The sequence below is a fragment of the Procambarus clarkii genome, chromosome 56, assembly GCF_040958095.1.
Source record: "Procambarus clarkii isolate CNS0578487 chromosome 56, FALCON_Pclarkii_2.0, whole genome shotgun sequence".
Classification (NCBI taxonomy): Eukaryota; Metazoa; Arthropoda; class Malacostraca; order Decapoda; family Cambaridae; genus Procambarus; species Procambarus clarkii.
The window spans coordinates 16967224-16980510 of NC_091205.1; the positions used below are offsets into that span (position 1 = coordinate 16967224).

General features: G+C 51.6%; 2 protein-coding genes across 2 annotated transcripts; one reads left to right on the forward strand and one right to left on the reverse strand.

Moving 5' to 3' along the window:
* Positions 1 to 1403: 1403 nt before the first annotated feature.
* On the forward strand, positions 1404 to 2036 carry LOC138353181 (neurofilament heavy polypeptide-like). The gene has a single exon (XM_069306053.1). The coding sequence runs from the start codon at positions 1404 to 1406 to the stop codon at positions 2034 to 2036; it is 633 nt and encodes a 210-aa protein (XP_069162154.1).
* A 2041-nt stretch (positions 2037 to 4077) lies between these two features.
* LOC138353182 (uncharacterized) lies at positions 4078 to 6134 on the reverse strand. Its single transcript, XM_069306054.1, has 2 exons — positions 5619 to 6134; positions 4078 to 4212 (listed from the first exon to the last, which is right to left on the reverse strand). The coding sequence occupies exons 1-2, from the start codon at positions 6132 to 6134 to the stop codon at positions 4078 to 4080; spliced, it is 651 nt and encodes a 216-aa protein (XP_069162155.1).
* Positions 6135 to 13287: the final 7153 nt, after the last annotated feature.

The following is a 13287-nucleotide window of genomic DNA, read 5'->3' on the forward strand; positions in this document are numbered from 1 at the left end:
AAGCCATTACGACTATATAGCACTTGGATGGGGTCAGGATAAGAATTTGGGATGGGAAAGGAATGGTGCCCAAACCACTTGGACGGTCGGGGGATTGAACGCCGACCTGCATGAAGCGAGACCGTCGCTGTACCACGGGACGGATATTGCTCGTTCGAGGAACAGTGGAACAGTTTAGAGTGCCTGTCACGCCGCTTTCTGTTCCTTGGGATGGAGGGGGGGGGGGGGCTGGGGCCATGTACTAACAGCAAAACAGCGTTATCTTGCTGTTATTAAGATGCTGATTCATATAACTTGTGCTGCTGGGATATCGTAACGACCAAGCGAGGATGTATGATAGCGATGCTGTATGAGAGCGAGGCTGTATGATAGCGAGGCTGTATGATAGCGATGCTGTATGATAGCTAGGCTGTATGATAGCGATGCTGTATGATAGCGAGGCTGTATGATAGCGATGCTGTATGATAGCGAGGCTGTATGATAGCGATGCTGTATGATAGCGAGGCTGTATGATAGCGAGGCTGTATGATGGCGATGCTGTATGATGGCGATGCTGTATGATAGCGAGGCTGTATGATAGCGATGCTGTATGATGGCGAGGCTGTATGATAGCGAGGCTCTATGATAGCGAGGCTGTATGATAGCGAGGCTGTATGATAGCGAGGCTGTATGATAGCGAGGCTGTATGATAGGGATGCTGTATGATAGCGAGGCTGTATGATAGCGATGCTGTATGATAGCGAGGCTGTATGATAGCGTTGCTGTATGATAGCGAGGCTGTATGATAGCGATGCTGTATGATAGCGAGGCTGTATGATAGCGAGGCTGTATGATAGCGATGCTGTATGATAGCGATGCTGTATGATAGCGAGGCTGTATGATAGCGATGCTATATGATAGCGAGGCTGTATGATAGCGAGGCTGTATGATAGCGAGGCTGTATGATAGCGAGGCTGTATGATAGCGATGCTATATGATAGCGAGGCTGTATGATAGCGAGGCTGTATGATAGCGAGGCTGTATGATAGCGAGGCTGTATGATAGCGAGGCTGTATGATAGCGAGGCTGTATGATAGCGATGCTGTATGATAGCGAGGCTGTATGATAGCGAGGCTGTATGATAGCGAGGCTGTATGATAGCGAGGCTGTAATACTGTGACATATATTATTCATCAAAGAAGACAGTTCGAGTCGAAGCTATTGCCATTAAAAAGGACATTTCAATTTTACAATGGCTTCGACTACTGTCCTTGCACTTGGGCTGGACGGTAGAGCGACGGTCTCGCTTCATGCAGGTCGGCGTTCAATCCCCCGACCGTCCAAGGGGTTGGGACACCATTCCTTCCCACCCCGTCCCATCCTAAGTCCTTATCCTGATCCCTTCCCAGCGCAATATAGTCGTAATGGCTTGGCGCTTTCCCTTGATAATTGTCGTTGCAAAGGCTACTGTCGATGCAAAGGCTACTGTCGATGCAAAGGCTACTGTCGATGCAAAGGCTACTGTCGATGCAAAGGCTACTGTCGATGCAAAGGCTACTGTCGATGCAAAGGCTACTGTCGATGCAAAGGCTGCTGTCGATGCAAAGGCAACTGTCGATGCAAAGGCAACTGTCGATGCAAAGGCTACTGTCGATGCAAAGGCTACTGTCGATGCAAAGGCAACTGTCGATGCAAAGGCAACTGTCGATGCAAAGGCTACTGTCGATGCAGAGGCTACTGTCGATGCAAAGGCTACTGTCGATGCAAAGGCTACTGTCGATGCAAAGGCAACTGTCGATGCAAAGGCAACTGTCGATGCAAAGGCTACTGTCGATGCAAAGGCTACTGTCGATGCAAAGGCTACTGTCGATGCAAAGGCTACTGTCGATGCAAAGGCTACTGTCGATGCAAAGGCAACTGTCGATGCAAAGGCTACTGTCGATGCAAAGGCTACTGTCGATGCAAAGGCAACTGTCGATGCAAAGGCTACTGTCGATGCAAAGGCTACTGTCGATGCAAAGGCTACTGTCGATGCAAAGGCAACAGCAAGCCGGTAACTGTTGCAACAATCCTTAGTAGATCAATCCCAGGGATCGACATGGGCGCTCAGACGTCAATAATATACCATCTACGTCGACCATTCGCTATCTTCTCCTCCAGGGGTGACGATAGCGTGAGGGGTGGGGGTGGTGGAGGGAGGGGTCGTAGCCAGCGCCTCCACGCGGCGGCCAAGCGAATCAGGTGATGAAGCGAGCAAGATAGCCGACTAGATAACAATTACCCGAAGGTGCCCTGGCTGACACTTGACCGTCGCTGCGTCATTCTTCGCCCGCGCCTCTTCGAAGTAATTATATCGACTTCGAAGTCCTCTTCGAGGTCGTCTCGCTGCCCCACCTAGAGCGTGAACCTGTCTCTCCCCCCTCCCCCCCTCTCTCTCCCCCAGGAGAGAGAGGGGGGGAGGGGGAGCGAATCTTTTGAACCTCACTAGAGGTTCGAAACGTCGTCTTCATTGACTTGAAACCTTCCTCGTAACTTAGAGTATACTACATCTGGCTATCTTCATCTTGATATCTTCTGTATTTACACAATCATATATAAAGCCTTGTGCACTTGAGATATCTTCATCTTGATATCTTCTGCATTTACACAATCATATATAAAGCCTTGTGCACTTGAGATATCTTCATCTTGATATCTTCTGTATTTACACAATCATATATAAAGCCTTGTGCACTTGAGATATCTTCATCTTGATATCTTCTGTATTTACACAATCATATACAAAACTTTTGTACATTTGAGATATAATTAAACTGCAGCTCCTTATAAACGTAGCTTCAAAACGATTATCTATATCTATTACATGGGATATCTTCATTGCATTGAACTTTGCAGGGTGATTGGTGGGTGTTGGAGGACTGTCATAGGCGGGTCAGGCTATGCCCTATTGCCTATTTTTTAAGGGATTTAGCCCCATTGACCCCGGGCATCGCCGGGTATCCTATATAGTGATATATTGATCTATATATTTAATTTAATATAAATAGAAACTTTTTACATTAAAACCGATTTATCGATAGATTTTTAACGTATATATAAATTGACATAACTAATTCGATAACTAATTAGATGAACGTAAGTCAAAAGTAAAGAAACTATTTCAATTAATAAAATTGTTAATTTTATAATAAACCAATTATCAGAGAGAAGAGTTTCCAGGGGGGCTTCCCCAGCCCTTCTCCAGGGGGCTTCCCCAGCCCTTCTCCAGGGGGCTTCCTCAGACCCCCATCCAGGTAGCTTCCTCAGCCCCCTCTCCAGGGGGGCTTCCTCAGCCCCACCCTACAGGGGGCTTCCTCTGCCCCCTCCAGGGGGCTTCCTCAGCCCCCCTCTCCAGGGGGGGCTTCCTCAGCCCCCCTCCAGGTGGCTTCCTCAGCCCCCCCTCCAGGTGGCTTCCTCAGCCCTCCTTCCAGGTGGCTTCCTCAGCCCCCTTCCAGGTGGCTTCCTCAGCCCCCCTTCCAGGTGGCTTCCTCAGCCCCCCTTCCAGGTGGCTTCATCAGCCCCCCCTCCAGGTGGCTTCCTCAGCCCCCCCTCCAGGTGGCTTCCTCAGCCCCCCCTCCAGGTGGCTTCCTCAGCCCCCCTTCCAGGTGGCTTCCTCAGCCCCCCCCCTTCCAGGTGGCTTCCTCAGCCCCCCTTCCAGGTGGCTTCCTCAGCCCCCCCTCCAGGTGGCTTCCTCAGCCCCCCCCCCTCCAGGTGGCTTCCTCAGCCTCCCCCCCTCCAGGTGGCTTCCTCAGCCTCCCCCCCCCTCCAGGGGGCTTCCTCTACCCCCCCCCTCCTCACTGGAAAGACCGTATATAGGTCTCCATCGAACACAATCTCAGCTGATAGTCCCCCCCTTTCTCCCCCCCCCTCCCCCCCCCTGCTGTTAGCGAGAAGGGCCATTTAAGTGTTCTCCAGACTAGTGTAGCCTCGTTAAACCCATCCCCGAGCCATTAACGACACAATGCTGAACATATTGTACCATCTGCCGGTATTTACAAGGGCCGTCTGATGCAACTCTCTCTCTTTCTCTCTCTCTCATTGCGCCTTTCATCCGGATTCTTATAATGCCTCTTTTTCTTTAATTTCTTCTCTTCGGTTCTTGGGTATTTTTTCCCCAGTGTGTAAGTCCGGACTTTTGGGTTTCAGTGCTACTGAAGGACTGCGCTGAAGGTCTGTTAAAGCTTGATTTCCAAGCTGTTTCGTGTTGCATGGTTTAGCGTGATTTCTAAGTCAATTTACTCCTCTTGCCCTTGTCTTAACCGCACTCGTCACTCACAGGTCCTCTCTCTCTCTCTCTCTCTCTCTCTCTCTGTCCCGTCGCGCGAGGAACACTCACAATGCTCGCTCCTCACAGCACACCACACCACCACCACGCCACCTCACAGCACACCGCACCCACCACCACGCCACCTCACACCACACCGCACCCACCACCACGCCACCTCACAGCACACCGCACCCACCACCACGCCACCTCACAGCACACCACACCACCTCACCCGCGCGCCTCACATACCAAACGTGTAACTTATGAAGGCTTCGGCCACTATAAATGTTTGGAACAACGTTTGTAAAATCCGCGAAAGTTACCAGACTCCAGTTACACCACGGCGCTCTCTCCCCTCATGGCCCTAAGTATATATATATATATATATATATATATATATATATATATATATATATATATATATATATATATATATAACTGAAAACTCACACCCCAGAAGTGACTCGAACCCATACTCCCAGAAGCAACGCAACTGGTATGTACAAGACGCCTTAATCCACTTGACCATCACGACCGGACAAAATGAGGTGATAGCCGAGGCTATTTGAACCACCCCACCGCCGGCACTCGGATAGTAATCTTGGGCATAGCATTTTACCAAATCACCTCATTCTTTGGGGCACACGTGAGGAACACAAATGCGTTGCATATTGTCCTGGGGACCATTCAGGCTTGTTCGCATATATATATATATATATATATATATATATATATATATATATATATATATATATATATATATATCTGGAAGGGAAGTCTGCGCTGTGGAAGAGACCGAATGTTCCGTGGAAGAGATAATGTTCACCGGGAGAGGTGAAGGGGTGACTGTACCATTGGGAGGTGATGCTCTGTACCCCGGGAAGGTGACTGTGCCCCGGGAAGGTGACTGTACCCCGGGAAGGTGACTGTGCCCCGGGAAGGTGACTGTACCCCAGAAAGGTGACTGTACCCCGGGAAGGTGACTGTACCCCGGGAAGGTGACTGTACCCCGGGAAGGTGACTGTACCCCGGGAAGGTGACTGTACCCCGGGAAGGTGACTGTACCCCGGGAAGGTGACTGTACCCCGGGAAGGTGACTGTACCCCGGGAAGGTGACTGTACCCCGGGAAGGTGACTGTACCGCGGGAAGGTGACTGTACCCCGGGAAGGTGACTGTACCCCGGGAAGGTGACTGTACCCCGGGAAGGTGACTGTGCCCCGGGAAGGTGACTGTACCCCAGAAAGGTGACTGTACCCCGGGAAGGTGACTGTACCCCGGGAAGGTGACTGTACCCCGGGAAGGTGACTGTACCCCGGGAAGGTGACTGCATACAGTTATGAAAGTGTCTGGGCGATGCGATGGGTGGAAATAAGCCCGGGCCGGGACAGGGCTGTGGGCGTGGGTGAGGCAGGGCTGTGGGCGTGGGTGAGGCAGGGCTGTGGGCGTGGGTGAGGCAGGGCTGTGGGCGTGGGTGAGGCAGGGCTGTGGGCGTGGGTGAGGCAGGGCTGTGGGCGTGGGTGGGGCAGGGCTGTGGGCGTGGGTGAGGCAGGGCTGTGAGCGTGGGTAGGGCAGGGCTGTGGGCGTGGTTGAGGCAGGGCTATGGGCGTGGTTGAGGCAGGGCTGTGGGCGTGGTTGAGGCAGGGCTGCGGGCGTGGTTGAGGCAGGGCTGTGGGCGTGGGTGAGGCAGGGCTGTGGGCGTGAGTGGGGGCAGGGCTGTGGGCGTGGCGGGAGGAGAGGAAGGCCGTGGGCGTGGGGTGGGGGTGGCAGGCTGGCAGGTCGGGTGGCGCGGGCGGTGTGGGTTACCGGGTTTATGGCAGCGGGACGCGGGGCCGAGGCGGGATAGCACATTCTCCCCAACTTTACTGTGTCGTATTTTGGCGGCAGCGGCTTTCTTATGGCAGTGATTGGCTCCCAGTGGCAGGAGGTCGCCGCCCACCAGGCCCACCAACGACGTTCACGCCGCCGCCCACGCCGCCCATCACCACTACCGACGCCCACGGGGACGTTCGTTCACACCGCCGCCCACCAGGCCCACCAACGACGTTCACACCGCCGCCCACGCCACCCATCACCACTACCGACGCCCACGGGGACGTTCGTTCACACCGCCGCCCACCAAGCCCACCAACGACGTTCACACCGCCGCCCACGCCGCCCATCACCACTACCACCGCCCACGGGGACGTTCGTTCACACCGCCGCCCACCACACCATCAATAGACTCGTTCTTACCCCCTCCCCCCCTCCCTCACATGCGTTTCCAGGCTCGCTTCTCCAAGTTACGATCCAGAGAGGAAACGCCTCGTGTATCCTCAGTTTCTGTCCGGAATCTGTGAAGCTCCAAAAAGGTTCCGAACCTTTAACCATTCATTATAAACACACATAGAGACATATATATATATATATATATATATATATATATATATATATATATATATATATATATATATATGTGTGTGTATATCACGAAAATAAACACGTGATTAAGAATGTGACAATGCACATTCATTGTCATATATATATATATATATATATATATATATATATATATATATATATATATATATATATATATATATATATATATATACATACACACATATATTCTTTCTTTCTTGTAACTTTTTTTTTAATTTAGTCGTTTTCTTAGTCATTATTTTATTTCTACCTGTTCTTCATTTTTGAGCTTTCTCTCTTCATTTCATCTTCCTCATTCTTTTTTGCCTCATTAATTCATGCAATGAACACCTTCATGCGTTCATTGCATGAACGTTTTCCTCATTCATTCAATGTGTGTGTGTGTACTCACCTAGTTGTGCTTGCGGGGGTTGAGCTCTGGCTCTGGTTCATGCCCAGGATGAAGCCTCCATAAACTGTCAAACTCCTTGGTATACCTGGAGTATACCGGAGCCGGTCGGCCGAGCGGACAGCACGCTGGACTTGTGATCCTGTGGTCCCGGGTTCAATCCCGGGCGCCGGCGAGAAACAATGCGCAGAGTTTCTTTCACCCTATGCCCCCTGTTACCTAGCAGTAAAATCGGTACCTGGGTGTTAGTCAGCTGTCACGAGCTGCTTCCTGGGGGTGGAGGCCTGGACGAGGACCGGGCCGCGGTGACACTAAAGCCCCGAAATCATCTCAAGATAACAGCTAGATAACCTGTCTACCTGCGTCATTCTGTCCACGTATATCTTCCTCCTTGTCCTTTCCTCCACACACTGACAGTGGAGGTGTGGAGGCAGACCTCATTCACAGTCGTGGTATGGAGGCAGAGTACATCACAAGATTTTAGAAGAAAATGAAAATAAACGCAATGGATTAGGGGTACCAACACGGCTATTGAAAGTTCATGCACAGGGCCCAAGAGCTGAGAATCAACCCTTCGCAAGCACAAACTGACAAGGGAAATGGCAAGAAGTTGGTCAAAATACAGAATTACCACCCATCAAGCTAGTCCAACCCCCCCCTTGCCCATACTTCCCCTACAGCTAGTCCAACCCCCCCCCCCTTGCCCATACTTCCCCTACAGCTAGTCCAACCCCCCCCCCTTGCCCATACTTCCCCTACAGCTAGTCCAACCCCCCCCCCCTTGCCCATACTTCCCCTACAGCTAGTCCAACCCCCCCCCCCCCCCTTGCCCATACTTCCCCTACACTAGCCCTAAAGCACAACCCCCTCCCTCCCCCCCCCTTACATCACCGACCACGCGACCTCAACCACCGACCACGAACCCCCTCCCCCCCCCCCCGATGTAACAAGATTGTACTGACCCGAACACCCCACTTTCGTGGAGCCCGCATTCGGACTCCGGCCGGCAACGTTTACATTCCCATTTAGCTAATATTTCCGAACCGAGTGAAAAAATATATATATATCCTGTCCCTGCCAGGACGGCGTCGGGAAGAGGTGTAAATTCTGAACAACATTGTGGGGGCGCGGCCCACAAGGGGCGGAACCCCCGCTCTCACGAACACGCAAAACCTGACTCTCAAACACACGCGCGTGAGGCTTGAATTCCGGCGTCTTTAAGGAGGGGGGACACTTAATCTTATCGTGAGCGATAACTAAAACCCAATATTCAGCTAAAAACGTGTTCTAACAACTCGCTATTGTCCGCGCCGAGGTTCCCGCCGCTCTCAGCGCCGCACTGGACGCCGGCCACACTTGGGCAGATTCTGACCCTTGCGGACCCGCTGGTCAAGGCCGGAACTTGTGTGCAGGGAGCTGCGGTTTCGGAAGCGCCCCCCACCCACACCCTCTTCTCTCCCCTGCCCCCTCCCACCGCCCCCAATAACCCAACCTTCACCCGTCACCCCCCCCCCCACCCCCAAGAGCACTCACCGCGGGCAGACGCCAAAAAACCGCAGATATCAAATGGTCGAGGAATAGCTTGTAATTTTGTTTCCAGCCTTAAAGAGAGGGGGAAAAGAAAGAAGAGGTTACCTACCTTGAGGTGCTTCCGGGGCTTAGCGTCCCCGCGGCCCGGTCGTCAAGGTGCCTGCCTAGTATGAACCAAGAAGAATTGATGCAACTGTGATCTCATTCTTACCTTAGACCTCCTCCAGACCTGCCCGGAGATGGCATCCACACCTTTTTATTCTCTCCCTTTTTCTCAAGACCAAAATTCGAGTGTTTCTGAAGTGTTTTCAGAGGGACTTTTTTTCCGGATTCTTTTCGAGGGAGGCTGAGTGTCTTACGGAGAGATGCTGAGGTGATTTTGTGGTAGGTGGAGAGGAGGGGAGGGTTGCTGGGGGGTCGCAGGTGAGGGGGTGGTGTGGGGGTGGGTGAGAGTGAGGGGACTGGGGTGAGGGGCCAGGGGTGGTAGAGGGGAAATAGATAATAGACACCGCTATCAGGAATTTTCATTTCGATATTGAGGTATAATATACTAAGGAGTATAACTGGGTGTATTGCAGGGGTATAATGAGGTATACTGTAGAATACTAAAGTATACTGAGGGTTATAATGAGGTATACTGAAGTGTACTAGAGTATACTGAGGAGGCGATGGGTCACAATAACGTGGCTGAAGTATGTTGACCAGACCACACACTAGAAGTTGAAGGGACGACGACACTAACGCAGAATGCAGACACTAACAATGCTCTCTTCTGCCATGTGAGGGATTCTAATCATCCCATCGATTGGTCTTCCTCCAAAATAATCTTTCCTGCCTCTACTCTACACAGACGCCGTCTTGTAGAATCGACTCTTATACACAATGTACCCAACATGAACTTGAGTCCTGACTTTGTTGCTGTGGACTCTTCCCTTTCACAGTATATACTCAAATGCTCTAATCTTTCTAACAAACGTGACTTAACATAAGCTTACCCCTTCCATTTATCTTTCTTTCTCTTTCCTTTTCTTTCTCTCTTCTCCCTTTTTCTGTTCATTGTCTTCTCCTACGCTCCCTTGCTATCCTCTTCTTATTCCTATTACTATCTCCTTCTCTTTCGGTGGTTATAATAGGAGCTGCCTCATATGGGCCAATAGGCCTTCTGCAGTTCTCATTATTACTACTATCCCCTACACCTTACTTTCCTCCTTAGTTCTCTCTTGCCTATTTACTGCCTGTCTCTACCTCCTCATCACTTACGGGCTATTCATGCCCGTGCCACCTCTTGGGTGGCTTAATCTTTATCAATCAATCTCCTCATCACAATCGACTTGAGAATGGTCCAGGACGGACCGAAACGTCGTCGTCCTTTCAACTTCTAGTGTGTGGTCTGGTCAATATACTGAGGAATTATAACGCAGTATATTGAATTATACTAAGGTATACTGAGGTGTTATAACGAGGTATAATAAGAGGTATATCAAAATATTCTTCCTGGCCCTTACTGTACCAGGCATTCGTAAGCATATGCCACATAAACGAATGAAATTGCAAAAGGCCTGTTAACCAAAAAAAAAAATAAAAAAAGACATACTGTCCCGTTTTCTGTTTTGGGTCCTCTGGATAAGATAAGATCACTTAGATTTTGATAAGATAAGATTTTGGATAAGATCACTTTAGTACGACAGTTTCTTGACGTTGGGGAACCTTAGGAGGACGAGCGGGACAGAAAGCCATCTGGGGGTGATTCTGGGGGAGTTAATTGTCCCCAGAGACCCGCACGGAAGATGCTGTGAGGAGACTTCTCTATACTAGCCAATGTCGGCGTCGCTGTTTTAGATTCACCTACTCGGAACAAGTCGTTCCAAGTAGCACGGGCTATGGCGAGCCCGTAGTGGACCAGCACGGGCTATGGCGAGCCCGTAGTGCACCAGCACGGGCTATGGTGAGCCCGTAGTGGACCAGCACGGGCTATGGTGAGCCCGTAGTGGACCAGCACGGGCTATGGCGAGCCCGTAGTGGACCAGCACGGGCTATGGTGAGCCCGTAGTGCACCAGCACGGGCTATGGTGAGCCCGTAGTGCACCAGCACGGGCTATGGTGAGCCCGTAGTGGAGCAGCACGGGCTATGGCGAGCCCGTAGTGGACTTACCTGGGACAGGAGCGCGCAAAATCACGTCTAAATATATGGATGGAGAAATACTATTAAAGCTGTTGACAATTTTGGCGAGACCAAAAGTGGAATATGTAGCGGTGGTGTGGTAACTGTGGTGGTACACAGCGGTGGTGTGGTATCTGTGGTGGTACACAGCGGTGGTGTGGTAACTGTGGTGGTACACAGTGGTGGTGTGGTATCTGTGTGGTGGTACACAGTGGTGGTGTGGTAACTGTGGTGGTACACAGCGGTGGTGTGGTATCTGTGGTGGTACACAGCGGTGGTGTGGTAACTGTGGTGGTACACAGTGGTGGTGTGGTATCTGTGTGGTGGTACACAGTGGTGGTGTGGTAACTGTGGTGGTACACAGTGGTGGTGTGGTATCTGTGTGGTGGTACACAGTGGTGGTGTGGTAACTGTGGTGGTACACAGTGGTGGTGTGGTATCTGTGTGGTGGTACACAGTGGTGGTGTGGTAACTGTGGTGGTACACAGTGGTGGTGTGGTAACTGTGGTGGTACACAGTGGTGGTGTGGTAACTGTGGTGGTACACAGTGGTGGTGTGGTATCTGTGTGGTGGTACACAGTGGTGGTGTGGTAACTGTGGTGGTACACAGTGGTGGTGTGGTAACTGTGGTGGTACACAGCGGTGGTGTGGTAACTGTGGTGGTACACAGTGGTGGTGTGGTATCTGTGTGGTGGTACACAGTGGTGGTGTGGTAACTGTGGTGGTACACAGTGGTGGTGTGGTAACTGTGGTGGTACACAGTGGTGGTGTGGTAACTGTGGTGGTACACAGTGGTGGTGTGGTAACTGTGGTGGTACACAGTGGTGGTGTGGTAACTGTGGTGGTACACAGTGGTGGTGTGGTAACTGTGGTGGTACACAGTGGTGGTGTGGTATCTGTGGTGGTACACAGCGGTGGTGTGGTAACTGTGGTGGTACACAGTGGTGGTGTGGTAACTGTGGTGGTACACAGTGGTGGTGTGGTAACTGTGGTGGTACACAGTGGTGGTGTGGTAACTGTGGTGGTACACAGTGGTGGTGTGGTATCTGTGGTGGTACACAGTGGTGGTACACAGTGGTGGTACACAGTGGTGGTACACAGTGGTGGTGTGGTATCTGTGGTGGTACACAGTGGTGGTGTGGTGTCTGTGTGGTGGTACACAGTGGTGGTGTGGTATCTGTGGTGGTACACAGTGGTGGTACACAGTGGTGGTACACAGTGGTGGTACACAGTGGTGGTACACAGTGGTGGTACACAGTGGTGGTGTGGTATCTGTGGTGGTACACAGTGGTGGTGTGGTAACTGTGTGGTGGTACACAGCGGTGGTGTGGTATCTGTGGTGGTACACAGTGGTGGTGTGGTATCTGTGTGGTGGTACACAGTGGTGGTGTGGTGTCTGTGTGGTGGTACACAGTGGTGGTACACAGTGGTGGTACACAGTGGTGGTACACAGTGGTGGTGTGGTATCTGTGGTGGTACACAGCGGTGGTGTGGTATCTGTGTGGTGGTACACAGCGGTGGTGTGGTATCTGTGTGGTGGTACACAGTGGTGGTGTGGTGTCTGTGTGGTGGTACACAGCGGTGGTGTGGTAACTGTGGTGGTACACAGTGGTGGTGTGGTATCTGTGGTGGTACACAGTGGTGGTGTGGTATCTGTGGTGGTACACAGTGGTGGTGTGGTATCTGTGGTGGTACACAGTGGTGGTGTGGTATCTGTGGTGGTACACAGTGGTGGTGTGGTATCTGTGGTGGTACACAGTGGTGGTGTGGTATCTGTGGTGGTACACAGTGGTGGTGTGGTATCTGTGGTGGTACACAGTGGTGGTGTGGTAACTGTGTGGTGGTACACAGTGGTGGTGTGGTAACTGTGTGGTGGTACACAGTGGTGGTGTGGTAACTGTGTGGTGGTACACAGTGGTGGTGTGGTAACTGTGTGGTGGTACACAGTGGTGGTGTGGTAACTGTGGTGGTACACAGTGGTGGTGTGGTAACTGTGTGGTGGTACACAGTGGTGGTGTGGTAACTGTGTGGTGGTACACAGTGGTGGTGTGGTATCTGTGGTGGTACACAGTGGTGGTGTGGTAACTGTGGTGGTACACAGTGGTGGTGTGGTAACTGTGTGGTGGTACACAGCGGTGGTGTGGTATCTGTGTGGTGGTACACAGCGGTGGTGTGGTATCTGTGTGGTGGTACACAGTGGTGGTGTGGTATCTGTGTGGTGGTACACAGTGGTGGTGTGGTATCTGTGGTGGTACACAGTGGTGGTGTGGTATCTGTGTGGTGGTACACAGCGGTGGTGTGGTAACTGTGTGGTGGTACACAGCAGTGGTGTGGTAACTGTGTGGTGGTACACAGCGGTGGTGTGGTATCTGTGTGGTGGTACACAGTGGTGGTGTGGTATCTGTGGTGGTACACAGTGGTGGTGTGGTATCTGTGTGGTGGTACACAGCGGTGGTGTGGTAACTGTGTGGTGGTACACAGCGGTGGTGTGGTATCTGTGTGGT